General features: G+C 32.0%; 10 protein-coding genes and 1 long non-coding RNA gene across 15 annotated transcripts; 6 read left to right on the top strand and 5 right to left on the bottom strand.

Moving 5' to 3' along the window:
- Positions 1–102: 102 nt before the first annotated feature.
- On the top strand, positions 103–2,678 carry LOC113794605 (uncharacterized). The gene is made up of 3 exons (XM_027344725.2): positions 103–2,284; positions 2,369–2,521; positions 2,597–2,678. The coding sequence occupies exons 1-3, from the start codon at positions 395–397 to the stop codon at positions 2,663–2,665; spliced, it is 2,112 nt and encodes a 703-aa protein (XP_027200526.1). The 5' UTR covers positions 103–394; the 3' UTR covers positions 2,666–2,678.
- Positions 2,296–4,524, bottom strand: LOC113794607 (uncharacterized). Of its 2 annotated transcripts, XM_027344729.2 has the most exons (2): positions 3,317–4,524; positions 2,296–3,226 (listed from the first exon to the last, which is right to left on the bottom strand). In XM_027344729.2, exons 1-2 carry the CDS (start codon positions 4,341–4,343, stop codon positions 2,838–2,840), a joined length of 1,416 nt encoding a protein of 471 aa, XP_027200530.1. In that variant the 5' UTR covers positions 4,344–4,524; the 3' UTR covers positions 2,296–2,837. The 2 variants fall into 2 exon arrangements, with proteins under 2 accessions (XP_027200530.1, XP_027200529.1); XM_027344728.2 differs by having other exon boundaries at positions 2,296–4,524.
- A 300-nt stretch (positions 4,525–4,824) lies between these two features.
- Positions 4,825–8,235, top strand: LOC113794606 (NCK-interacting protein with SH3 domain). Of its 3 annotated transcripts, none has more exons than XM_027344727.2 (6): positions 4,825–4,959; positions 5,090–5,540; positions 5,609–5,724; positions 5,804–6,493; positions 6,561–7,218; positions 7,322–8,235. In XM_027344727.2, the coding sequence occupies exons 2-6, from the start codon at positions 5,313–5,315 to the stop codon at positions 7,517–7,519; spliced, it is 1,890 nt and encodes a 629-aa protein (XP_027200528.1). In that variant the 5' UTR covers positions 4,825–4,959; positions 5,090–5,312; the 3' UTR covers positions 7,520–8,235. The 3 variants fall into 3 exon arrangements, with proteins under 3 accessions (XP_027200528.1, XP_075677121.1, XP_075677123.1); XM_075821006.1 differs by having other exon boundaries at positions 5,041–5,540; XM_075821008.1 differs by lacking the exons at positions 4,825–4,959; positions 5,609–5,724 and having other exon boundaries at positions 5,333–5,540.
- LOC113794612 (uncharacterized) lies at positions 7,254–8,300 on the bottom strand. The gene has a single exon (XM_027344735.2). It carries the CDS (start codon positions 8,183–8,185, stop codon positions 7,655–7,657), a length of 531 nt encoding a protein of 176 aa, XP_027200536.2. The 5' UTR covers positions 8,186–8,300; the 3' UTR covers positions 7,254–7,654.
- Positions 8,301–8,440: 140 nt separating this feature from the next.
- On the top strand, positions 8,441–10,124 carry LOC113794608 (eukaryotic translation initiation factor 2 subunit 3-like). The gene has a single exon (XM_027344730.2). It carries the CDS (start codon positions 8,598–8,600, stop codon positions 9,972–9,974), a length of 1,377 nt encoding a protein of 458 aa, XP_027200531.1. The 5' UTR covers positions 8,441–8,597; the 3' UTR covers positions 9,975–10,124.
- On the bottom strand, positions 10,014–11,262 carry LOC113794611 (metaxin-1). Its single transcript, XM_027344733.2, has one exon. The coding sequence runs from the start codon at positions 11,132–11,134 to the stop codon at positions 10,139–10,141; it is 996 nt and encodes a 331-aa protein (XP_027200534.2). The 5' UTR covers positions 11,135–11,262; the 3' UTR covers positions 10,014–10,138.
- Positions 11,263–11,311: 49 nt separating this feature from the next.
- LOC113794596 (uncharacterized) lies at positions 11,312–15,466 on the bottom strand. Its single transcript, XM_075821004.1, has 3 exons — positions 15,171–15,466; positions 14,632–14,760; positions 11,312–14,565 (listed from the first exon to the last, which is right to left on the bottom strand). The coding sequence occupies exons 2-3, from the start codon at positions 14,728–14,730 to the stop codon at positions 12,661–12,663; spliced, it is 2,004 nt and encodes a 667-aa protein (XP_075677119.1). The 5' UTR covers positions 14,731–14,760; positions 15,171–15,466; the 3' UTR covers positions 11,312–12,660.
- Positions 11,450–12,646, top strand: LOC113794610 (mitochondrial carnitine/acylcarnitine carrier protein-like). Its single transcript, XM_027344732.2, has one exon. The coding sequence runs from the start codon at positions 11,450–11,452 to the stop codon at positions 12,461–12,463; it is 1,014 nt and encodes a 337-aa protein (XP_027200533.1). The 3' UTR covers positions 12,464–12,646.
- A 1,212-nt stretch (positions 15,467–16,678) lies between the features above and the next one.
- On the top strand, positions 16,679–18,351 carry Mthfs (methenyltetrahydrofolate synthetase). Its single transcript, XM_027344722.2, has one exon. The coding sequence runs from the start codon at positions 17,289–17,291 to the stop codon at positions 17,952–17,954; it is 666 nt and encodes a 221-aa protein (XP_027200523.1). The 5' UTR covers positions 16,679–17,288; the 3' UTR covers positions 17,955–18,351.
- LOC113794595 (uncharacterized) lies at positions 17,983–25,981 on the bottom strand. 2 transcript variants are annotated; one of them, XM_075820996.1, is made up of 3 exons: positions 24,875–25,110; positions 24,461–24,778; positions 17,983–23,726 (listed from the first exon to the last, which is right to left on the bottom strand). In XM_075820996.1, exon 3 carries the CDS (start codon positions 23,382–23,384, stop codon positions 18,681–18,683), a length of 4,704 nt encoding a protein of 1,567 aa, XP_075677111.1. In that variant the 5' UTR covers positions 23,385–23,726; positions 24,461–24,778; positions 24,875–25,110; the 3' UTR covers positions 17,983–18,680. The 2 variants fall into 2 exon arrangements, with proteins under 2 accessions (XP_075677111.1, XP_027200516.2); XM_027344715.2 differs by lacking the exons at positions 24,461–24,778; positions 24,875–25,110 and adding an exon at positions 25,858–25,981.
- LOC142645241 (uncharacterized) lies at positions 24,891–25,215 on the top strand. The gene is made up of 2 exons (XR_012846385.1): positions 24,891–25,002; positions 25,109–25,215. It is a non-coding gene; the product is annotated as an uncharacterized LOC142645241 (long non-coding RNA).
- Positions 25,982–26,136: the final 155 nt, after the last annotated feature.

Raw genomic sequence — 26,136 nt, 5'->3', positions numbered from 1 at the left:
ATCAGTCATCAACATTGCCATTTTGATATGTAATTTTTTTAAATTTTTTTTTTTTAAACAACACCATCTGTTGGTCAATTTTGAAAAAAAATAAAATGTTATAATGTTTACACGCTGGCCAAAGATTACACATAATGAAAAACATATGATATATGCCAAATTGATTTGAATTTTAAAAACTTTTTTTTTAAAAACATCTTCGGGTAATTTAATTTAATTGATATTTTTCGAGCAATGATTATCGCAGCAAAAGTGTCCAAAAAATATTGATATGGAATAACAGCAACGAAAGAAAGAAAGAAAACATCTTCTGAAGATCGTTTCACCATCGATCTTCCCTTTTTGGTTTATTTATTTATCGATCTCAAATTCCAAACAAACAAATCCAAAAACAATGATGATGAGCAACCAATCAGCCAATGATGATGATTGTCCAACGTTGAATGATGTTAACGAAATACTCAATGATTCATCATCGAATGAGCCACCACCAAAAGACCAAAAATCTTCAATGAATGCACCAGAATTATTGCTTGCTGAAAAAGTAGAAAAATTATCCATTGATAATAATCAACTTAAACATAATAATGAAGAATTATTGAATAAAATTAATGAATTTGAACGAACTGTACAGAATTTTCGACAAAAATCTTTAACAACAAATCGTCAAATTGAACAATTAAAATCCGAATTACAATCAATGGTTATAAAATATGCAACATCAGAAAAAGATGTTTTAGATTTGAAAAAACGTTCAGATGATTTAGAAAGAAAATATCGTGATCAATTAAAAGAACGTGATCAATTGCAATCAAAATTGAAGGAATTAAATCAGGATAAAAAACAATTAATGCAATCACTTGAACGACAGATTTTGGAATCAGCATCATTACGTAATCGAAATGAAATTTTGGTGAATAAATTAGAACAAGCACAAGTACAACAACAACGTTTACAACTTTCATTTGATGATATTAATAATAAATATCAATCATCATCATTACAATTGAAAGAAATTGAATCAGCTTTACAAACATTAAATCTGGTTGATAATGATGATGATGATAATGTTGATGGTGGTGACCATCAATCATCACCGGATGATAATGGATTGAATAATGATGATGAACCAGAAACGAAAAAACAACCAAACAAATGGATCGATGTTTATCTAAAATGTACAAAATCCAATCATAAATTAAACGAAAAAATTATTGAACTTGAAAAACAAATCGCCGATTATCGTTTAGAAATCGAACAACTTAATGAAAAACTTACCAAATCTTTTGATCAGCTTGAAAATCATCAAAAAAATATTGATTTAATTGAATCATTAAAACAAGAATTAATTAAACAACAAATGGTTATTGAAGATTTGAAAGGAAAATTTGATCAAGTTAGTGAAATGAATCATGAATTATTGAATGAAATAAATTCAAGTAAACATAAAGAAAGTGAATTACTTGAATATACTGAACGTTTAACAGCTAAAATGGTTACATTACAATGTGAACATAATTGTTTTCAAGAAAAAAATCGTCAATTACAATCAGAATCCGAACAATATCATTGTGATTATGATCGAATCGTAACGGAACGTAATGAATTACAACATCGATTACAATCGATTATTGATCAACAATCGACGCAAATCGAACAATTAGATGCGCAAATCGAATCGAAAAATAAGAATGCGGAAATGTTGAATAAACAAATTGAAGAACTTGAAAATAATATCAATATTATGAAACGTAAACATATTTTAAATCTTAAAGAATTGAATAAAGAAATTCAACAATTAAGAAGAAATCAACAACAATTGAAAGAACCAAAAATGCTTGATGCTCCATCAACATCGAATAAGATGATGATGAGTGAAACAAATTCATCGAGCTTATCATCGCGTACAAATTCATTAAATTCATTGAATGAAATGATTGATTCGCGACAACAACCGAATAATAATGATAATGATACAAATAGCAATAGTGATCGATTATCAATCGATACATCTCAATCATCATCATCGACGACCACAACCACGACGACTACAACTACAAACACAGAATTAACATCATTAAATGATATCGATAGAAATACATTAATCGAAAGAATTCTTCGTTTACAACGACAATTAATTAAACGTAATGAAAAAATTGATTTTCTTGAAGAACATAATGGACAATTGATTGATGAAATGAAAAAAAAATCCAAATTATTACAATATTATATTTTGAAAGAAGAAACTGGTGCATTGGCTACCGAATCAATGGATAAAAATAAGGTTTGGTTGTCAAAAAAAAATTGATACATTTTTATTTATTTAATAATCAAACAAACAAAAAAAATTTATTAATTATAAATATAGGCTTATATTTCTAAACGTGGTGGTGGTATTATGTCATCATTATATAATTCATCATTAACAGATGATACAATGACATTAGAACGATCATTAGAGATTAATAATAAATTACATGCCATACTTGAAGATACATTATTAAAAAATATGACATTAAAGGTAACAAAAAAAAAAACTTATGAATGAATTTTGGTTGATGTGATTTGATTTGTTTTTTTTTCTCTAAATTAACAGGAAAATCTCAATACATTGGCATTGGAAATTGATCGTTTAACCAAATTACAACAACACCAGCAACAATAATTATTGATTAATGTGATATTCGATAATAGTAAAGCCAAATGTAGCCAATTTTTTTGTTAATATTTTACATTGAATCTGTATGGTTGGTGGCCATTATTGTAAATGATGAATTTTGATGATTAGGATGAAGAAAAATTCTATCGGAATTTGTACATAAATTTCTCATTCATTTTTAAACATTTTCCAATTTGATTGTATTATTTAATTCATATGAATGTTTATCATTAATATGTTGTTCAAGATCATCTTGATTATGAAATAATTGATGTTGACAATCAGGCATAGCACATTGATAAATATTAATATCATCTTCCATTTTAATAATTAATGAACGATGTTCTAATAATTTTTGATGTCGTTCAAGATCATTGGATGTACGAAATTTTCGTTGACAATTTGGTTCCGGACAAATATACATAGCTGATGATGATCTTGTTGACATCATTGTTTGTCGATGTTGTTGTTGTATACCAGTAGCAGCATGAATACGTTTATGTTTATATAAATGTGGTGCTTGTTTAAAACTTGAATCACAAACATCACATTTATATGGTCTTTCACCTGTATGTGTATAATAATGATGTTTTAAACGATTTGAATCTTTAAAACTTGCATCACAATTTGGCCATGAACATTGATAATTTTTAATACCTTTATGATAGAAATTTATATGTGCAACCATATCACGTTTTGTAACAAATTCTGAATCACAACCATGCCATGAACATTTAAAATCTTTATTTTTCATATGACGACGTTTATGATCTTCCATAACGCAACGAAATTTTGAACTATAAGTACAGGCAGGATAATCACAATGAAATAATCTTGTATAAGTATGAACATTATCCACATGATTATCAAGCCATTTTTGTCCAGCAAATTCTTTACCACATTGATCACAAACATAAACAATTTCACGTTTTGTTTCAATATCATTAGCTTTTATAGTTGTTGTTGTACCTGATGAATGATCTTTTAAATGATCAATAAGATCATCTTGACTGAAGCTAAGAAATTCACATTTTGGATGGCTACATTTATAGGCAATCTGAGCATCTTTTAATGATATATCAAATTTGGGCAGATCAAAAAAACCACCTTCATCTTCTTCATTATGACCAACACCATCACCATCATCATCATCATCATCGATTGTAATCATATCTCTATTCATCATTGATGATGATTTCGAACGTTCACAAATTCGAACACGATGTATAAATGGAGTAGCAATTTGTTTATTATCTTGCATTCGATTCATTGTTGATTGTTCTATTAATTGTTCAATACTTGTTTCTTCATGTGGATTTAACAATTGAGAAACGGATGAATCAGCCGAAACCAAATTGGTTAATTTATTATAACGACTTTCCAATTTTCTAAGGAAAAATTGATAATCAAAATTTGAATGACAATTACAAGTATTCATTAAACATGACATTAGATAACGATATTCATCCAATAATGTTATAAAATGACGTGATATTCGTAATGAATGATCAGTTATATCGAATGAATCTTGTGATGTTTCCATCATATGATTATCATTATTCAAAAATTGTTCCGATCGATGATGTTCTTGTTGTTGTTGTTGTTGTTGTTGTGGATGTTCGGACACAACAATCATTTCGACTACATTCGAATCCATTTCGGTTTTTTTAACAACAGATTCCATTTTTCATTTGAAACGATGTTTTTATTTTTTGAAAATTCTGGATTTTTATGAGAAAAAAAACACCTGGTTCAAGATGTGAACATAAATTCTTTTCGAAGCAATGTGAGCTGTGTTCGAGAAGAGAAAAAAAGAGAGGGAACACCAAGGTAGCTCAATATACTGGAAGCATAGAAAAAAGTTACAGAACAATATCACGTGAATATCGAAAATGGACATATCGAATATCGATAGTCAAAATTCGATTGTTTTAAAACCACTATCATCATCAGATGGCGTGATGATCGATTCGAATGGGCGGATGCATTCATTCGTTCCAATTCGAATTTTAGAAAAAAAAATTATCAACGAAAAAAATAAACTTTTTTCAAAAGTAAAATCAAATTTTATTGAATAAACGAAAAACCGATTCTCAAACGATTTTGTGACGATACTTTTTATAAAAAAAATCAAGCAATTACTATTGTAATTAGCTGTGTAAACAACATTCGAATATGAAAAAAATAACTGTAAAATATTATAATGAAATATGATAACCTTAACTAACTAACCAACCAAAGAATATTGTATCAAGAAATCAACAAGAGGATCAATATCAATGCTAAAAGAAAAAACAAACGTATGTTTATAACGTATATTATTGTATAAATGGATGTTATGTTACAACACACTATATGTTCATAATGTTTTTACTATATAGTCAGAGATGCTGACTGCTCTCCCATTTTTTTTTCTTTTCTCGTGGATAGAAAGTGGGGGTTTTCATTTGTTTTGGATCCCGTACGAAATGAGTTTCTCGTTGCATCATCATACGATCCATCCATAATCAAACGTTCTTGCTAAGCATCTTTTATTTATTCATCTATCAATGTGAATCGATGTAAATCATCAGGAAAAAAGTCAACAATTATTTTTTACCACAAATATTTCTAGTCTTCAAAATTGTGACCAAGATTTCAATCAATCAATAAAATGGAATCAATAAAACCGATAACAACAACAACTAATATGCCACAGATTTTTACATTAAAATCAGTGTTTGAATATCTGGAAAATCGAGATCCAAAAATATTAACATTCAATGTTGATGAACGTTTTTTAATGATCAAAGATCCGGATAAAACATCCGATTGGTATTATGTTATCAATGAAAAAGGACAAATTGGTTATGTTCCTAATTCGTACGTCGTTTACGAAGAGGTATGATTAATGATTGATTACATAATTGTTTATAAAAAGCTTGTTGATTTCCTATTCATTTTTTTTAGAATAAAAATCTAAAAGAATTGCTTCAGCTTGTTGATTCGATTGCTTCCAAACTTGATCAGAAAAATAATGAAACAAATAAAATACTAACTGATCGACAATTGAAACATGCTCAAATGTAAAAAAAAAAACATAATTTTCATTTTTCAAATAACCTGGTAATTTGAATCTTTATTTTTTGATTTATTTTAATTTAGCAAATTAGCTCAGATGCGATGTGAAATAACTGAAACATTGATCAAGCTGGAACAAAGTAGTAAACCTATTGGTGTATTATCCGGTGTAAATGAATTATCCGTTATTCAAGAAGAAAACAAAGAAGATGAAGAAAATAATGAAATAGATACGATAAATGGTGAATGTTTGAAAAAATGTCGACATTGTTGCTTAAAACAACAACAACAACAACAAGCTGGTGATGAAATCAATGAACAATTAATTTCGAATCTAATCGAAAATATCAAATTGGATTCAAATTTAAGCGAATCAAAAGCAATTATTGTAGCTAATTCTGTGATAAAAACTTTATCGGAAAATGTTCAATCATGGCAAAAAGATTGTCAACGTATTATGGAAATAATGGAAAAATATGTTGAAGAAAAAGTAAATAGTGAAAATGTTTATTCATCCAAATTGAAATGTATATTTAAACGTCTTTGGTTTTGTAAAAATGATACACAACAACGTAATTGGCCTGTTTATCAGGATGAAGATATTATTCAAAGTTATCTGGATGAATTGATGAATCTTTTGACCAATACTGAACAATCATTCCTGGAAAAAGAAATTTGTTCACAAAATCATGAAAATCTGTTCAATTTAATACAATATTTTCAGATGGAAACACGACGTTCATTACGATTAAAATTGATGGATATATTTATTATGTAAGTATGATTAGTAATCATTAATCATCATTGATGTTAATGGTCAAAAATGATTTTAATTATACAGCCTTATACGATTATATCGACGAGTACCAGCCGATTTTTACCTGACTACAGTGTTACCCGGTGAATTGACTGTTGAAATGAAAAATCATGTCCAAGATGTACAACGATGGATCAAAGCATCAACATTGTTTACATTGATATTCAGTTCTGGTCATAAACCACCGGTGAACATTTATGAACATATTAATGAACAATTTTTCAGTCATCAATTTGATCTTTGTGAAGGTTTTGATATTAATGGCCAAACAATTGAATGTGAAATTCCATCCGAAAATATTATATCACCAATATTGGCATTTAATTTACATATTACCGATATTGGTGATAATGTTATTTTTAAAGCATTAGGTAAACGAACTAATGCTAGCCATTTTACCGAAAATCTTATTTCCTATCTTAATTGGGAAGAAGATATTATATTGACCAGTTGTAATCTGACCAGACAATCATATGATAATCATTTCGATAATAATCAATTGGATCATCAATTTTCTAATTCTACATTCAATCATTATGATTCGAATCAAAATTCGGTACTCAAATTTTTGACCGAAATGTTTGCCGATAAAATTGTATCATCATTATTCTATTATAATGATGTTCGTGTTATTATCGATATTATCATTAGCCAATTGAACAATTTACCTGTTGGTGATCATGTAAGTATTTTTTGAAGAAAAAAAAATTTGATTGATTTTCAAACAACATTTTTTTTAATTTAATCAACAAAAATTAATCATTTCAACAACAAAAAAAATATAGCGAATAAAATATTACCTGGAATTAACGGCCAACATTCTGAAAAATACACAATATGCAGAAGAACCACATAAAGCATTTGAATTGAAAAAATGTTTGATAAGCATTCAACATCATGAATTTAGCAATATAGCCGATGTTCAATTGGCCCAAGATATTATTGAACGTAATCATGATGCATTTGGTTATGTTAATCAATGAACATTTTTTTTTCGTTTTTTTAAAATGTTTGTTTTGTTTTTTATGTTGTTTTGTCACATTTTCATTATTAATCGATCTCGTATGTATATTATATATCCAATATATAATAATCAAGTCAAATCAAAGAATTTTTTACTATACAATTCGTCTGAGAATACGATCTCGATGTGGAAATCGGCCATGTGTTTTGATAATATTATAGAAATTTTTAGCCCAATACAAATGTTCACTATCATTCATTTCGGTAAACAATTTAACCGATTGTTCTTGATCAACTAATCTTTCTGAATGATTGAATGGTGAGTATAGATATCGTCTGATGATGTTCGGTTGATCACGATCCCAACCATTTTCAACCACTTTTTTGGCTACCATTAATGCCTGATCATCAGTAGCATATGCATCCGGTTGATCACGATGAATATTACGTGGAACTTGATCCAACAATAAGATTAATGCTAATGAACCATCAGGTGTTTCGGACCAATGATCTAAACGGCCATTTTTAGCATCTTCATAATCATGACCTAATGCATTACGAACACAATCATCATCAGCTTTATTGGATCCATACCAAAATGAACGTGATTTTAGATAATCATCATCACCAGGTTTTCCAAACCAAAATTCTAATACATTTTGTATACGTTCGTTATCGTCATCCATATGGTTTTTGTCAAAAGTTTTTGGTATTAAATTCAATCCACTATGACAAATGATGATGTCAATATTCAAGAGTGAAACTGACTCATCGTATATAACACTATCCTTTTTGCTATTTTATAATTTCTATGATGACGCCATGGTAATACTTTTGCAAGATATATCTTTATTCCACACACACATCGTTCGAAAATATCGATTGTTTACAATCGCGATTGTGTGAACAAACAAAAAAAAATGTATACATTGTAAGTAGTTCAGAGTATAATATTGACTAAATCAGCCGGTAGTATTGGTTTTTGCTCGTTTGTGTATCATTGTCCACGTGTTAATGAATTTGACCAAGATTGCGTCAGATTTTTACCCGGCATCAATAATTATAATAATAATAATCCAATAAACAAGACAAATAAAAATGTCTGGTCATCTAAAAGTACAGAATCTAGATACTCTTGAAACGAGTAAATTAACACCACTCACACCTGAAGTGATATCCAGACAGGCGACTATCAACATTGGTACAATCGGTCATGTAGCTCATGGTAAATCTACAGTTGTCAAAGCGATATCGGGTGTTCAAACTGTTCGTTTCAAAAATGAATTAGAACGTAATATTACTATCAAATTAGGCTATGCCAATGCTAAAATATTCAAATGTGACAATTGTCCTCGACCCGAATGTTATATGTCAGCTTCGAGTAACAAAGAAGATGAATTCAAATGTGAAAGGCCCGATTGTAATGGTAAATATCGTTTATTGCGTCATGTTTCATTTGTCGATTGTCCCGGTCACGACATTCTTATGGCTACCATGTTGAACGGTGCTGCAGTTATGGATGCAGCATTAGTATTGATTGCTGCCAATGAATCATGTCCGCAACCACAAACTTCGGAACATTTAGCCGCTGTCGAAATTATGCGACTTAAACATCTGATCATTTTGCAGAACAAAATCGATTTGGTTAAAGAAGCTCAGGCTAAAGCACAAGAAGAAGAAATTCGTAAATTTATTCAAGGAACAGTGGCCGAAGGTTGCCCAATTATACCGATCAGTGCTCAGCTCAAATATAATATCCATGTGCTTTGCGAATATATAACCAAAAGAATTCCCATACCTGATCGTGATTTTGTATCGCCACCAAGGCTCATCATAATTCGATCTTTCGATGTAAACAAACCTGGAAGTGAAGTAGAAGATATAAAAGGTGGTGTTGCAGGCGGTTCAATACTTAAAGGTGTACTAACCGTAGGCATGGAAATCGAAGTTCGTCCTGGTATCATTGACAAAGGAGAAAATCAACAAATTCAATGCTATCCGATTCGATCGAAAATTGTTTCGTTGTATGCTGATCAAAATGATTTACAATATGCCGTACCAGGTGGTTTGATTGGTGTTGGAACGAAAATCGATCCAATGTTAACACGTGGTGATCGTATGGTTGGCCAAGTTCTCGGTGCAGTTGGTACATTGCCCGATATCTATGTTGAAATCGAAATTACCTGTTATTTGTTACGACGATTATTGGGCGTTCGAACCGAAGGCGATAAGAAAGGTGCTAAAGTACAGAAATTGACCAAAAATGAAGTTCTTATGTTGAACATTGGTTCATTATCGACCGGCGGTAAAGTGGTTGCCATCAAAGGAGATATGGCCAAAATATCATTATTTACACCAGTTTGTATTGAAATTGGTGAAAAAATTGCATTAAGTCGTCGTGTTGATCGTCATTGGCGATTAATTGGTTGGGCAAAAATTCTACGCGGTCAAACGACTACTCCATTAGAACGATAAGGAATTATCATTTTGTAGCGATTTTTCAATTATCTCTACTTTTTTTTCAATGAAATCTTTTAATCCACATTCATTTATTTCAAAATGTGAAACAAAAAACATATATGCTATACATTACAATTAATTATTATATCATGACTAATATGTTCAGAGTTTTGTTTTTGTTATTGTTGTTGTTGTTCCTGTTCATGTTCACGTTCCTCTTCAATTTCATCATCGTCATCATCATCATCATCATCTTGATAGGATGTTGCAATAATTCCAATGGAAAAGGCATAGTAAATCATAAATAAGGCTGCAATTGCACCAGAAAACATAACATCCGTCCATTTGATTTTCATATAACTATCCTGATCAATGATACCGTCAGTAGTTGATGATGATGATGATGATACGCCATTTGAAATAGAAGAGAATTGTTTAAGATATTCCATTTGATTGATTCGATCCAAATATTGTTGTAAATTTGGTGATGAACGTATATGGGCACGTATTATTTCTTTTTTAACTGGTAATTGTGACAATAAAGTCAAATATGTATAAAGATAGGCATCAATTTTAGTCGGTTTTGAACCGAATAAATATTGATGATTTTCAAGTTTAGTGGACAAAGAATTTAAACATGAAATAGCATCGGAAATTACTTTTTTCTCAATCAATTTGGAACGATTATCATCTTCAAGAATTTTGATTGGAAATCTTTTTTCCAATTTTTCTACTGATTCTTTTCGTAATAATCGTGGTAGAAGAAAATTCGTTGGAAATGGTGCTTTCTTTGCATACCATCGACCAATATTTTCATTATAATTTTCTTCATCATACCAATGAAAATAAAGTAAACATGGTTCTAATCGATTTTCGAACAAACATTTATGGCTAATAAAATCAAAATCATGTTGATCATTTAATTTAACAAATTCACTATTATAGTTGATAGTTTCAAAATGATCGATCACATTTTCAACACCTTCGATTGTTTCATTTAAATCGATCGAAAGTGATGGAAGTTTATTGTAATAAAGATCATTACGTAGATTTATTTTCAATTGTTTAATTCCAGCCAACGAACAATAAGCTATTGCTAATAAACTATCATAATGGATAGATGGTGAACCAAAATCTCCCGAAAAAATGTTTAATTGAAATTCGTTTTGATTCATTTTCGAAAATATTGTGTAACCAAATGATTTTTTTTTCTAACAAACAAATATTTTCATCTTGCCAATCACGTGTATCATAATCGTTATGGATGGGTTGAAATAGTCATTTTTAAAGATCTTTACATTAATAATTCTGTCCCCAAGGAATATAGTCAAGTGTTTTGGCAAAGATCAATATTTTTCCGTTAGGAAATTATCACCAAATACGATTTAATATGATATTCATAAACTGGTGATAATTGTGGCCATCATTTATTCTTTCTTACTTTTTTTCACCGCCAACATCAAATGCTCAATCAATGATCGTTCACTAAAATGGCAAATCCTAAAAAACAACTCGAATGCCATGAATATGATCATAAACCAAAACAAATATCAACGATTAAAAATTTCTTTGCCGGTGGTTTTGGTGGTATTTGTCTGGTGGCTGCTGGACATCCATTGGATACGGTTAAAGTTCGTATGCAAACAATGTCATTAACTTCGAATGCACAGATCGCATCAACACCATCAATGACAAGCGCACAACAAATACCACATTATTCGGGTACATGGGATTGTGTTCGAAAAATTTTTACCGATGAAGGTGTTCGAGGATTTTACAAAGGAATGGCCACACCATTAGTCGGTGTAACGCCATTATATTCGGTCTGTTTTTTCGGCTATAGTTTGGGAAAAAAATTACAAAATCCAGTCGATGGTTATCATCATTCAGCTATGCAAATATTCAATGCCGGTATGCTGTCTTCGGTGTTCACGAATCTTATCACAACACCGGGTGAACGAATCAAATGTTTATTGCAAATTCAACAAGCTAGCGGCAACAAACCACTTTTTAATGGACCAATCGATTGTGCATTCAAACTATATCGAGATGGTGGTCTTCGATCACTTTATCGAGGTACTATTGCAACTCTTTGTCGAGATGTTCCTGCTGGTGGTGCCTATTTTGTTACATACGAACTACTTCAAAGACATCTCATCTTACATCATTCAACAAATGATCAACATTCCAGTCAACAACAACAACAAGAACACGGACTTGGCGTATGGCGAACATTATTTGCTGGTGGTATGTCCGGTATTGTTTTCTGGTGTTTTGCACTGCCAGCTGATGTGATAAAATCTCGTTTACAAACGGCACCTACAAATCTATATCCAAACGGTATGCGTGATGTTATTCGTGAGATAATTGCCAAAGAAGGTATTGGTGGATTTTATCGTGGTGCAATAGCCGTTTTTCTTCGTGCATTTCCAGCCAATGCAGCATGTTTTTTTGGCTATGAAATAGCCATGAAAGTGATTGATTTGATTGCACCGGATCTTTGAAACTTTTTTTTTTGTTTGTTATTTGTTTGTTTGGTTTTTTGTAAAAAAAAATTATATATTAGAAATCACCGATTTTAATGATATAAAAAAATTATTAAAAATGATATTTAAAAAAATATAAGATTTTTTTTTTTTTTGAATTTTGAATGAACGAATAAATAAACGATAAATTTTTTCCTTTTTCTTCTTTTTCACTTTCAAATCAATTTTCTTGAATCCAATTCGTTAATATAAAGCAATTCTTCGGCTGTAAATCTTGATGGAATCTGTGTACCAAGACTACGAAAATAAAGTTTACTAAAAAAATACATATGGCTAATATGTGTTTTGATACGTAATGGCTTTGAACCGGTCATTGTGGTGGTGGTGGTGGTCATAGTCGTAAACAATGGATTTATCATAAGCGGATGTGATTGATTGATTTCAAATTCTAAATATTTTTCTTTAGTAGCTAGATCAGAATTTACTTGATAGTCTAATAAAAGAATCAGATAAAAAGAAGAAAATTCAAATGATTGGCTATTTTGTCGTAATAATTGATGAACAGCATCTAAAAATAATAGGAAAAGAATATGATTCGGACAATTCATCGGTCTATATTTGCTATCATTATGTCCAAATCTTCTATCAATACTTTTATATCCGGATAAATATAGCCATTCTTTACTCAATAATTGTTGAAAACCTTTGATTGTTCGTCTTTCTGGATCGAGAATAATTTGCACAAGACTAGAAAGCAAACAATTCCAATTGGAATCAAATTTTTCAACTAAACCAATCGATTCTCGTTTGTATACAATTTCAGCCAATTTTGAACTTAATTTCAATAGTTTAGCCATTATATATAGCCATGATGAACATTTAGACCAAAAATGTTTACAATAATCAATATTATAATGAAGTTCGAGTTGTTCATTGTTTTGTTTTCGTTGCTGTTGTTGATTAATACGAATTGTTTTGAAACAAGCTTTCCGTAGTTTTGTATGTGCACGTTCTACTTCTTCCAATGATGGTACATTGGCCATAACATTAAATTCAAAAAGTGAATTTAATTTATCATCAAAAATTCTTTCATGATAAAGATCTCTTAATGGCAGACGATTTGAATTATATGTTGTACTACGAATAATCATATGACCATTGTTACGATGTAAATAAGTTATAATCGGTACACGTTGTCCATCGCTCATATTGGCTATCGATTCTAATTCTTTATCGCCAACTTTTCTTGGTACAATAACAATTTCGGGTAATGATGGACAGGCACAATCCAATTCGTTGAATTGTGAGAATTGAATTTTGAAATTATTAACATACCATTTTTCATATTTAACCCAATCCGATCGAACACGATAATGATAATTATCATGAAGATATTCCCAAATCAAAGGTCGACAATATTTTGTTCCATCATCTGTTACCGTTAATGTTGATGAAGATAATGAATCAGTAGTTATCAATGAATTTTGATTCATTCGTTGATGTTCAGCAATCAATTTTTTATATAATGATTCAGCTGATGATTGTTTTAGTCCAATTTTAGCATGTTTAAAATTTCGACAATGTATATAAATGATACTTCTTGCAGTCGGATTTGTGGGCATTTCTAATGAAACTTCAGCAATATTAGACAAATCAATTTCGTACATTTCCATTTCAGCATTTAGATTTTCAGTGTCGATCGGATTGATCGGTACCGGTTGTTTAAGAAAATTATGCTTACGCATTTGATGATGATTGTTGCAATTTCTTGTCAATTCGACTAGACCCGATGTGAATACTATCTTTTTCGAATTGGTCGTCAATGTTCCGGCCAATCCATTCGACATTGAAAGATAGAATAAAACCCCGTCGAATGTAAGAATATCATCATGTAAATCAGCCGGATTTATTGTAACACTACTGGCACGTTGTTTTCTTCGAAATCTTTGTACAACATGACTGGATAAACGTTTTGTAAGAGCTGGAAATCCCATTTCCGATACAGAATCTGGTTCGGTAAAATTTTTTGTTTTAGAAATTTGATTCGTATCATCTTTTTGTTTCAATGAATTTGATCGATGTATTCGATTTTCAACTTTAAGAAAATCATATTGATCGTTCTATTTTGGAAAAAAAAATTCTTCATTAGTTAACCAATTAGATATTCAAATGGTAAATTGACAAACCTGATTAAACCAGGAACCCAACGAAAGACGGTTATTTTGATTCGATAATGAACGTGATCCAGAATTCATTCGAATTTTTGTGTCTGATGTAGAGCTCATATTCTTATCTGGCCAAATTGATTTATCCTACTACACAAATCGACAAAACAAAACAAAACAAACATTGACATTAATATTTCTTATCAAATCTTTTTTCTCTGTTAGATTTCCTACAACAAATATCACTAGCTTTAATTTCTGTCATTCATTTATTGTTGTTGTTGTTGTTTGGCATTGAATTTCATAAAAATTGTTTTGATTAACTTTGTTTTGAGTATTGCATTTCATCTATCTACGCGTATATTGCCAATTGTTGAAAACTCTTTTCTCTTTCTTCATCTTTTCTCTTCAGCTATATTTCACACTTAAAAATACCAAGTAGATTGGATTATCAACATAAATGTCTGATTCATTGAATGACCACTGAGATAATTGAGATTTACTCACAATAACAACAGCAACATTCGTTTTATTTTGTGAGTAATAAATATGATTCTTACCAGCTTACTTTCCGATGGATTTTCAAATGAAATAAAATGAATTGAACAGATATGTTATCCCCGTTTTTTCGATTACAGATGCATTCGGTTGAGAATTACGAAGAATTATTAGTTTTGATGTATAGATAAAATGGATCCATACATCAAACTATGGTCAAATTTGGAAGAAATAAACCAAAAGACCAAAAAAAATAATGATTGAATTGAGTTTGACACACTTTATCATCAAAAATCAGCTGCAGCATTGGAAATTGGGATATATACGTGCAACAACTATTATTATTGGGCTACCCTTATTACCAACATATATCGATAGGAATACTATTCAAGCCTGATGGGCATTAATGAACGTTTACTTATTATATGAATAGAAACACTTAAATAAATTGTTTGAGATTCAACAATCAATTATTTCATCCATGTAATTAGGGTAATTAAATCTATTTGAACATAAAAAGGACTATTAGGGTTGATTTTGGAAAGGGCGATTTTATATTGGCGCCTTCATTATCATCATCATCATTTCATTTCATTCATTAAAAAGAGAAGGAATTTTTTTTTCTTTTGAATGACTAATGCATTGTTCCATTGTGAAAAAAATGGGGGGCAATTTCATTTTTTTCATTGATTGGCCTTGGCAAATCAATCCTTTCAACTTGTCTTCCATTTTTTTTCTTCTTCTTCTTCAACGTTTCGAGCAACAACTGAAACGACTTTCTGCCCTCAATTCCATTCCAATTGTTTGAATATTGTTTCGAATTGGCAACATCTCGACCATACCATACTTCATCGTATGATGATAATCTGGTCTTGAGTAATCGGAAAACTGGCCAACGAAAAAAAGATGAGGAAAAAGTCTGTAAATGAAAAGAAATTTTTTTTCCGGAACCGTTGTGAGTTGAGATTTGTTTTGGGTGAATTTTCTTCTGTTATCATCCAAAAAAATGAAATCGAGGTCGCCGTTTTTGCCAAGCAAACAACAACAAAAAAGAAAGAAAGAAAACCTGGTCTTCAAATCTAGGTTTCCAAGTTTAGACATTTCAAAATACAGACAGGGCAACACAATGAAAAGAGAGCCGGACCGGTTATTCTTCATTTCTTTTTTTTCGGTTATTAATGTTTGTTTCGAATCTTTTTTTAGCCAATTTCAATGTTGAATCACCGTCAGTCATTCACCAATCATGCGAACCATCTCATTTGAGGCCAAAATATACCAGCTAAAATTATTTTCTTCTTTCTTTTTTTGTTGAAATGGGACATCAACATGATGATTGACACGAAACATATTGATAAAGATAAGTCTCTCTCTCTCTCTCTCTTTCTCTCTCTATTTTCGTTCTCTTCACCTCAATATGTCAGTAGTGGGTATTCACACAATATGGAGCCGAAACCCGAAAAAAAATAAAAAAATACCAAGAGAGAGAAAGAAAGAGAACAGGATAATCAACTTTGGCGCCAGATTTGGTCATCATCGATTGTTGCGTTTATTATTGGCAACCTTTTTTTTGATTATAAACTGATCGCCTAAAAGCAATGATCATATAAGCTAATTCCGGTTAATTACCATTCCAATTTCGTTTCGTGTGTGTATGTGTATAATAGTGATGTGTAACAGGTACGACTACCTGAGATCGATTAACGGGATTTTTTTTCTTCTTCTCCAAATGATGATGATGATGGGTGTTTGCATTACCGTCATTTACTCATAGTGTGTGTGTGTGAGTGTGTGTGTGACCTAAATCCATCGATAATCTTGACTTGGCTCACAAACTGGTTATGGTTGAATTGGGCGAACAGTTTTTCGTTTGTTCGTTATGTTTTTCGTATTCCGAATCAAATGTTCGATAATGTTGACGATGGTGGCGATGATGAGCAACACAAAACATATTTGGCCAATAAGATAATTTTCAATCGCAATCAAATGCGATAGAAATTGCGATTTTGATTGATTGCTATGATATGATTCGCGAAATGGACGTGTTTATCAATAGCAAACTTGATAGCTCTGCTCTGCTCACTTTTTTGTTGCTCTGTTTTGATGTTTTTCTAGCTCCAATCTTTTTTTTTTTTTTTGGTCGAAAAGTTTTGAATCTTTGGAATCCAATTCCGTATTATTGAATGATGGCTACTACAATTCAACAATCAAAACGTTTATTACGAAAAGAAATAGCCACAAGAATAGGACAATTATCCGTGGATGAAATTCATCGACAATCACAAATTATACATGAAATTTTATTCGAAATGATTGAATTTAAACAATCAAAACGTATTGGTCTTTACCTGAGTATGGAAGATAAAGAAATTGATACATTACCAATTTTGAAACAATGTTTACAATCGAATAAACAATGTTTTGTACCAAGATATTCACCAGATAATCCTAATATGCAAATGTTGAAAATTAATAATTGGCATGATTATGAACAAATGCCTATTGAACCTAAATATCGAATAAAACAACCAGATTTGATTGATTCAACCGCAACAACAAAAACAACAAGATCTGATGCAATGCAAACAGGTGGTTTGGATCTGATTCTTGTACCTGGTGTTGCATTTACAAATGATGGTTTACGTCTGGGACATGGTAAAGGTTATTATGATAGATGGTTGGATCAATGTCGTCAGCGGCAACAAATGGCAAACGAAAATCATCATCATCAATATCCATTAACAATTGGTTTAGCATTTGATCAACAAATTGTTGATCAAATACCTGTTACTGAATTCGATATTCGAATCGATCGAATATTATATCCATCCATTCAACAGCAAAAATAACCTCGAAATAACCTTGACTCAAAGACTATTTGAAGACCAAATTCTTTATTCCATTTTTTATCAATTCGGTCATAAGAAGAAGAAGAAGAAAAAAAAATAGTTTGAATGAGTTGTATCAGTATCTGATCTGTTTGTTTGTGTATGTTTATGATTGCCACATTTGTTCATTGATGATAATGATAATGATAATAATAAGAATAAAAACAGAATGAAGAAAAAAAAATCTTATAATTGCTTTGTCTGTCACCTGTTTGATCGAGATATGTGTGTGAGTAATGTAAATATAAAAATTGTGTGTGTATTTTCTTTGTTTTGATTAAATCAGTTTAAAATAGATTTCTTTGTATAAAAAATAATAATAATAATGATAATTCAATAAATTAATTGTACTATGAGAGAGCGAGCCAAACGAATACAAAAATATTAAAAAAAAACATTGTCAAGAAAGCAAAAAAAAAAGTTGATCAGTGATTCGGATATTATAGTTTGTTTTTGGTTAATGAATTGATTGATTGATTGATTGATTGTGTATTGTTTGTACAGTATGCATGTCTATTACTATAAGATGATGATGATGTAAACATGCACGACTATCATTTGGAATGTGGATGATAAATGATGATGAATGGTATATGGTAAATGGGTATGATAGGTGGGTGAAATATATGATTATATCTTATCAATATTTATCAATTTCTAATGTTAGTTTTAATTTATCAATGGAATTCATTGTGATGTTGCTGCTAATTGTGCTACCGATGTAGTTACAATTGATGATGTTGAAGAATTATTCGGTATTGTGATTACCGTTGACGATGATGATGATGATGATGATGAATTGGAACCAAGGTTTTGTGGACTTCCACCATTATTGTTACCATTATTATTATTATTATTATTTTGTTGTGGTTGTTGTTGAGTTAATGTAGCCATACCATTTTGATTAATTGTTGCTACCACTTGATGTACCGTACTGGTCGATGTTTGATTCTGTTGCTGTTGATTGTTTGCGTTAGTTTGTGTAGTGAAAAATGATGACAATGTATTTGGATCGCCAGTAAATATCATATGCGGTTGACCACCAACATTGACAATCTGATGATGTTGTTGAAGTTGATCATTAGAAGTAGAATTGATCACTACCGATCCAGCGGTACCATTATTATTATTATTATTGATTAATAACGGACTACTTTTCTGTCCTTTTACCAACATATCCGTTGATGATGATGTTCCATTGCTGTTGGTCGTTGTCGTACCGGGCGATGAAGATGATGAGATGAGTTGATTAATATTGAGTATAGTTGCACCATTGGCAATGTTCGAACCATTTGGATCATTGTTATTTGCTGTAGCAGATGCAGCAGCCTGATTGATGGCTGCCGTTGTTGTGATCATTCCACTATAGGGATCCAATATAAAATGCTGTTGCGAACTGATCACCGAATTTGCTGAAGATGATGTTGGTAATGGCTGTGCATTGGCCAACGTATAAACACCTGATGGTTGATGATGTATCAATTGATGTTGTTGTCCATTTTGATTGCTTGATTGCCCGGTCAATGAAGCCAATGTGGCCGCATCAATTATCGTAATCTGTTGTTGTTGTTGTTGTTGCTGCTGCTGTTGTTGTTGTTGTAACTGAAGTTGTTGCTGTTGTTGTTGTTGTTGCAAATGGACCGTTGAATTGGTTGTGGTCGTAGAATGATCCCGATGTTTATGAATCAATAAACTTTCATATTGATCGGTTTGAAAATAACATAAAGGATAATCACATTTAAATAATGTGACTGCAGCTTGTTGTAATGTGGTTGTTGTTGTACCACCAGATTGATTTGAACCAGTTTGTTGTTGATTCGATTGTTGTTGCTGTTGTTGGACAGCAGCGGCAACTGCAGCAGCCGTCGGATCTGTAAGAAATGTTAGCGTTCCATCAGCACCAATCGTTGCAAAACCATTGGTCGCAACGGCCATATCATTACGAGCTTGTTGTTGTTGCTGTTGTTGAGATGATTGCACTAAATGATGATGATGTTGTTGTTGTTGACCTGTGGTTGATGTACCGGAAATAGATGTGGCCGCAAGTATAGCCGATGATGAATTAGACGTCGCAAACTGATGCTGCTGCTGTTGTTGTTGTTGTTGGTGATGTTGATGATGATTATGATGTTGAAGCTGAAGTTGATGTTGACCATTTGAGGATGACAAAGCTGTCAATTGACCATTGGTCAATGAATTTAGATCGGCAGTAGTGGCATATGTTGCACCACCTGCAGCAATCAATTGATTAATAGCGTTCATATCGTTAGAAGAAATCTGTATAGTGGATGGTTGGCCCGATGCATTAGTGGTTTGTAGATAAATGATTGCCGTTTGTGGCATTAGACCATGCGGTGTATTGGTTGTCGAAGCATTCGTACCATAATTGGAACCCATTGAATGTAGTGTGGCCAAATCGGCCTGAGTAGCATTATTTAATTGCAGTGGATGATATCCGGTTGGCGTTCCAATAAATTGATATTGCTGATTGATTTGATTGCCATTGTTACCGACGTTCGGTGTGGCCAACGTTAATCCACCTGGCAATGTCAATGTAGTGGGAGCAACTTGGGCAGCGTTTAATGCATTTGATGATGCATCATCTTTTTTGCTCTTTTTTGAATTTTTGCGATTATAATTTCGTTTACGACCTTTACCACCGATAGAATTTGGATCATTATCAGTACTGTTTGATTGTTGTTTTCTTGATTTTGTTTCAATTTTATTGCCCATTTCATCGACTCTATGTTTTTTCGTTCCTTTTTTATTATCCAAACCACCATTTTGTTTGAGTTTAAGTTTGGTAAGTTTGATTTCTTGTGCTAGATCTGGATGTTTTTTAATCATATGTTTACGAATATCGCCAAAATACGAAGAATTATATTCACAAAAACAACATTTATGTGCTCGTAATCCTTTATGAGCATTTTGATGATCAATCAATAAACGACGATATTTTGGTGAATAACCACAACCAGGTACTTCACAAATCAATGGATCTTTTGATGAAGATGATTTTCCTTTTCGTGATGGTATAATTGTCGATTCATCACGATGTTGTGTACGATTATGATTACGAAATTCCAATATATCGGTTGATGCAAATGAACAACCTTGCCAACGACAACGATGTATATTGGTCGGTGTTGTCATCATCATCATTGTTGTTGTTGCTGCTTGTTGAGTAGTGTTTGTGGTAGTATTCGAAGCATTGGCAGCGTGAAGCAATTGATTTGTATTCATATTGCTTGTCACCGTTAATGGTGTACCAAATTGAGTTAATTGTTGTTGTTGTTGTCCATTACCGGTATTTGTCGTTGTGACCAATACGGTGGTGGCAGTCGCTTGCTGTTGTTGTTGTTGCTGTTGGATTTGCTGAATTTGAGATTGTTGTTGTTGTTGTTGTTGTTGTTGTTGTTGTTGTTGTTGCTGCTGCTGTTGTTGTTGGATTTGTTGAAGCTGAGATTGTTGTTGTTGTTGTTGAGTAGGACTATTACTATTCTCGAGGCATTGTTCAACAGCTAATGATAATGGATCGGAATATTTCTTTGGACGACCTCGACCTCTGCGAGAAGCTGCACTATTGTTGTTGTTGTTATTATTATTATTGGAATTGTTTTGTTGTTGAGCACCATTTTGTTGTTGCATAATACTGTTGTTTGTTTGACCATGTACAAGTTCGGCAGTATTTGTTGCCGATGTTGCTATCGCAAATATTGGTGATGATTTTGTAGCATGATCCATGATAGTATTTTTATTTTGATGATCTGCGGTAGCTAATTGTAGTTGCAATGTACTGTAAACATAGTTAAGATTAGATGGATCGGTCAATGATGGATCAATAATGATGGAGCCATTTTTCATCAGATGATGTTGTTGTTGTCCATCCAAAAACGATGCATTCGTCAAAAGAGTTGTATTAGATGGAAGGCCAAGTGCCGCTTGATCAAGCGATAATAATGTTGTAGTGGTGGCATTCGTTGCTTGTTGTTGTTGTTGAATGAGACCATTATTATGGTTATTGGTTGCAATTTGTATCTGGGCCTGTTGTTGTTGTTGTTGTTGATTGGAATTGTTGATGACTGCAGCAGATTGTAAGACATTGATTTCACTTAGATAATCTCGAATCTGCATTTGTTCGTTTGTTTGTTGTTGCTGCTGTTGTTGTTGATTGCCATTGTTGTTTGATGATTGATGAGATGATTGAACATTATTATTATTATTATTGCCATTATCGTTGGCCTGATGCGAATGAGGATGATGAAGTTGTTGTTGTTGTTGATTATGAGAATTCGAGATCACTTGTTGCACAAGACCTGATTGTTGTTGTACCATTTGTTGTTGTTGTTGAACATTATTATTGGATGTCGTATTCGATCCTGAAACCGATGACGCTACCGATGATGAAGATGATGATGAATCTGCCGCAGTACTAGTGGCATTATTTGATGATACAGATGTAGAAACAGTGGCAGCAACAACATTGTTTAACAATGTTTCTGTTGATGATTCTATTTTGGTTCCATCCGATTCACCAGTACCAGGATCATCACTTGTAACCGAACTAGTTGAATAAACAATCGAACTAGTACAATCATTACCAACACCGGATGAATTATTACTGGATACAATTTGAGCTGTTTGAAATTGACCCGATGGACTTAATATGAATTGAATCTGGCTTGCATCAAAACTATTATCCGATGATTGTTGTTGTTGTTGTGAATTGTTGGCCGTTGTTACAAGATTATTATTATTATTATTATTGCTGTTGTTGTTGTTGTTGTTACCGGTTGTGGTTATAGTCGAATTGATCGCTGTAGTTGTCGGTGTCGATGATGATGACGTTGATGATGAACAATTATCATTATTATCATTATTATTATTGTTGTTGTTGTTGGTTGTGATTGATGCTGTTGTAGCCACATTGGATAGTTGAATTTTTTGTGCAAGCTGTAAATATTGGCCCATATCGGCATTGGTAATTAAATCACCAACAACCGAACCAATATTATTTCCGCTTGTTGCACTAGTAGCCGTAACGGCTGAACTATGATGTACAACACCATTCATCGACAATGATGACGATGGTGAATGTTGTTCCGAATAATTAGTAGAGATTTGTTTTTGGATCGCCGTCGTTATTGTTGTTGGTGATGAATTTTGTTGTTGTTGTTGTTGTTGTTCACCGTTTGTTGTTGATAAAAATGATGGCCACGTTGTTAATAAATCATACGGTAATAATGGAGGTGGAGATAATGAAGAGAATTTTTGATTCAAACAATAAATATTTTGTTCATCATCATCATTAATAATTGTTGTTGTTGTAGTTGTTGTTGTTGAAATTGTTGAGTCCAATTCTGGTTCGTTGATTGTTATAGAATATGGCATCGGATAATTGAAAAACAACACTATGATGATGATGATGATGATGTTGATGAAACAGAATCAAACACACCCACCACAAATCAATCAAATTTGATTTAACACACACACGTACAATTATACACGTAAATTACACAACTCACTCACCTTTGTTGTTGAATAATCCCGGAATAATCTTTTTTTTTTTTAATGAAACCAAATTTTTTTTTTTGAGAGCAACGATAACAATAAGAAGCAATATGAAGAAAAAAAAGAAAAAATAATAATAAAGAATGGAGAAAATGTCTGCTGCTCTCGTCAACACTGATGACGATGACGAAAACGTCGATCATTCGATGAGGTCAAACACTGATGAACGGATTGAAAAAAATAAGAAAAGAAAAGAATAAACGATAAGAAATGAGAAATGAGAAACGAGAGAGAGAGAAAGAGAATAACGAACTAAAAGAGAACAACAAGTCTGTAAAATGGCAAAATGGTAAATTATGAATCGAGTTCGGGTGATGATGATCATCAAACACTATGTATGTACGTTGATGATGATGATGATGGTGGCCAAAACAAAACAAGTTAAGTTTCGGAGATTTGCGGATCATAGCGGCAGCGATGGTTATGATGATGGTGGTGGTGGTGGCGTTGTGTTTGATAATAACAGTTATTATTATCTTCAAAGTTGTTTCAAGACTTGTTTCGTTAAGAAAACAAAAATCGAACACGAATACACTCTGCTTCCGTCTTTTTTTTTGTTGTTGTCGTTGGATGGAGGGGGAAGAGAACGATAATGATGAGGAGGATGGAAATAAGAACAGTTTTGATTTGTTGTTGTTGTTTTTGTTTTGTTGATTATTTCAAGCCAATGCTTATTTGCAAGCCAGCCAACTCTGCTCGATGATGACGATGATGACGACGGACAACTGACTGGAATGACAACAACCCGATGGATGGATGGATAGATTGGGAGGAGGGATGCAAACTAGTTGTTGTTGTTCATATTCAACCTGTTGTTGTTGGTCGACTTTTTTTAACGGCGTTCAAAACGGCCATTCCTGTTTTGTTATTGTTGTTGTTGTTGTTCAACGTACCTGTTATGGCTGCCTGCCTGCTTGCTTGTCGACAATATAAGCTTGTATATTTCACCTAATTTCGGACTTGACATCACATCAACAACAACAACAAGGCAATCAAGCCAGGTAGTAGTCATTCAAGTTAGACTGGTTATCGTTACGTTGAATAATAATCATCATTATAATTGAATCATAATTTCATTCTTTGGTATTTTTTTTTGCATTGTAAAACGTTCATTATTATTTATTTGCGATCATCAAAGAATTGGTCAAATAATTGTTGCTGATGGTTGGTTATTTTTGTCGTTTTGCTTCTCTTGTTCATTAAACATCTACCTAACAACAACATGGATTGGAATGGTCGATTCATTAGTATAGGTAGCTTCTACTACCTTTCTATTTTTAAAACACAAGAAAAACATATATACTCACCATTATACCTGTTGTTGAAGAATACTGGGATACTGCCTTTTTATCATCATCATCATCATCATTGCTGCCAGTACACACCTTCAATTTGCCGATACCTGTTGCTATATGGCCGTTGTGTGTGTGTGTGTGTAGGTTTCAATCATTTGTTTTTACCATATACAAGTCTTTGATCTTTGGCTTTTTGCCTTATTTTTTGTTGAACACACCATGAAAATAATCGTTGATTGTTAGCAGTAGTGGTGGTGGTGGTGGTGCCATATAATAACGGTATTATTTACGGTTTGAAAATCTTTCACATATGAATGTTATATGTTTCAGAAGAAAATTGAAGAAAATGACCATCATCGATGAAAAAAAAACACCTGACAACCAGTATGACCAGTTGGTTTTTTTTGTTTTAATTGCCATATTCCACATTATATGATCAAAAAATTTTCAATTGATTACAATGACCTTTGAATTGACAATCTTTTCTAATCGTGGTGTTTTGCCATTCATTCATTCTTTAGTCAAAAAAAAACGATCATAACCCAATCAGGATAAATGGAGGTCATATTTGAATGGTCATTAATTGATTACAACATTTGATTTGTAGATGCCCAATATATTAGGAGAATGATTTTCTTTTTGATTATGATTGATCGATGACCATATTTTTTTGTTGTTGTTGAACAAAGTTGATTGACAACCTCAATCAATTTCTCAACAAACAAAAAACGGAAGTCAAACATTGCGCATGTTTGCAATTTGAATAATAATAATCATAATTAATTGATTCGATTGTTAGATCGATCCATCGATAACAATGCGTTGATGGTTGATGGTATAAAAAGACATACATTGATGATTATGAATACAACAACAACAACAATCCCATACTAATTATCAATTGAACTATTATTATTGTTGTTGTTCAATCATTCAACCATTCAATTTCATGTCATTCAACCATCTTCGATTATTCATTCATTCATTTATCTTACCTTTTCAAGCTTCGCTTCGTTGAATTCGGATATAGATCTGCTTGTGTCAAATGATGATGATAATGATCCGTTCAAATTGTCGTCGTCGTCTTCGTTCAACTCGTTGTATTTTTCACAATTGTGATTCACCAGGATTCGATGATAACCGAAAAAAACGGAAAAAAATGATCGAAAAAAAACATATAAAATTTCGGTTTGACTGTTTTGGATGCTCAAATGGAACATATAAATAACAATTTCGAATCTTTAATCATTTATTTTGTTCAACCAAAAGATGGC

Source organism: Dermatophagoides pteronyssinus, unplaced genomic scaffold, assembly GCF_027571235.1.
Source record: "Dermatophagoides pteronyssinus isolate colony J.1.1.1.1 unplaced genomic scaffold, Derpt_VIB-CSIC_2022.12 sq0008, whole genome shotgun sequence".
NCBI classification, from domain to species: domain Eukaryota; kingdom Metazoa; phylum Arthropoda; class Arachnida; order Sarcoptiformes; family Pyroglyphidae; genus Dermatophagoides; species Dermatophagoides pteronyssinus.
This window is presented reverse-complemented; position numbering and strand designations above follow the sequence as displayed.

Coding starts and splice junctions, on each gene's coding strand:
- LOC113794605 (XM_027344725.2), top strand. CDS start 395: ATGATGATGAGCAACCAATCAGCCAATGATGATGATTGTCCAACGTTG. Junction 2,285..2,368: donor AATCAATGGATAAAAATAAG/GTTTGGTTGTCA, acceptor TTATAAATATAG/GCTTATATTTCTAAACGTGG. Junction 2,522..2,596: donor TAAAAAATATGACATTAAAG/GTAACAAAAAAA, acceptor CTAAATTAACAG/GAAAATCTCAATACATTGGC.
- LOC113794607 (XM_027344728.2), bottom strand. CDS start 4,343: ATGGAATCTGTTGTTAAAAAAACCGAAATGGATTCGAATGTAGTCGAA.
- LOC113794606 (XM_027344727.2), top strand. CDS start 5,313: ATGGAATCAATAAAACCGATAACAACAACAACTAATATGCCACAGATT. Junction 5,541..5,608: donor CGTACGTCGTTTACGAAGAG/GTATGATTAATG, acceptor CATTTTTTTTAG/AATAAAAATCTAAAAGAATT. Junction 6,494..6,560: donor TTGATGGATATATTTATTAT/GTAAGTATGATT, acceptor TTAATTATACAG/CCTTATACGATTATATCGAC.
- LOC113794612 (XM_027344735.2), bottom strand. CDS start 8,185: ATGGATGACGATAACGAACGTATACAAAATGTATTAGAATTTTGGTTT.
- LOC113794608 (XM_027344730.2), top strand. CDS start 8,598: ATGTCTGGTCATCTAAAAGTACAGAATCTAGATACTCTTGAAACGAGT.
- LOC113794611 (XM_027344733.2), bottom strand. CDS start 11,134: ATGAATCAAAACGAATTTCAATTAAACATTTTTTCGGGAGATTTTGGT.
- LOC113794610 (XM_027344732.2), top strand. CDS start 11,450: ATGGCAAATCCTAAAAAACAACTCGAATGCCATGAATATGATCATAAA.
- LOC113794596 (XM_075821004.1), bottom strand. CDS start 14,730: ATGAGCTCTACATCAGACACAAAAATTCGAATGAATTCTGGATCACGT. Junction 14,566..14,631: donor TGGGTTCCTGGTTTAATCAG/GTTTGTCAATTT, acceptor TTTCCAAAATAG/AACGATCAATATGATTTTCT.
- Mthfs (XM_027344722.2), top strand. CDS start 17,289: ATGATGGCTACTACAATTCAACAATCAAAACGTTTATTACGAAAAGAA.
- LOC113794595 (XM_027344715.2), bottom strand. CDS start 23,384: ATGCCATATTCTATAACAATCAACGAACCAGAATTGGACTCAACAATT.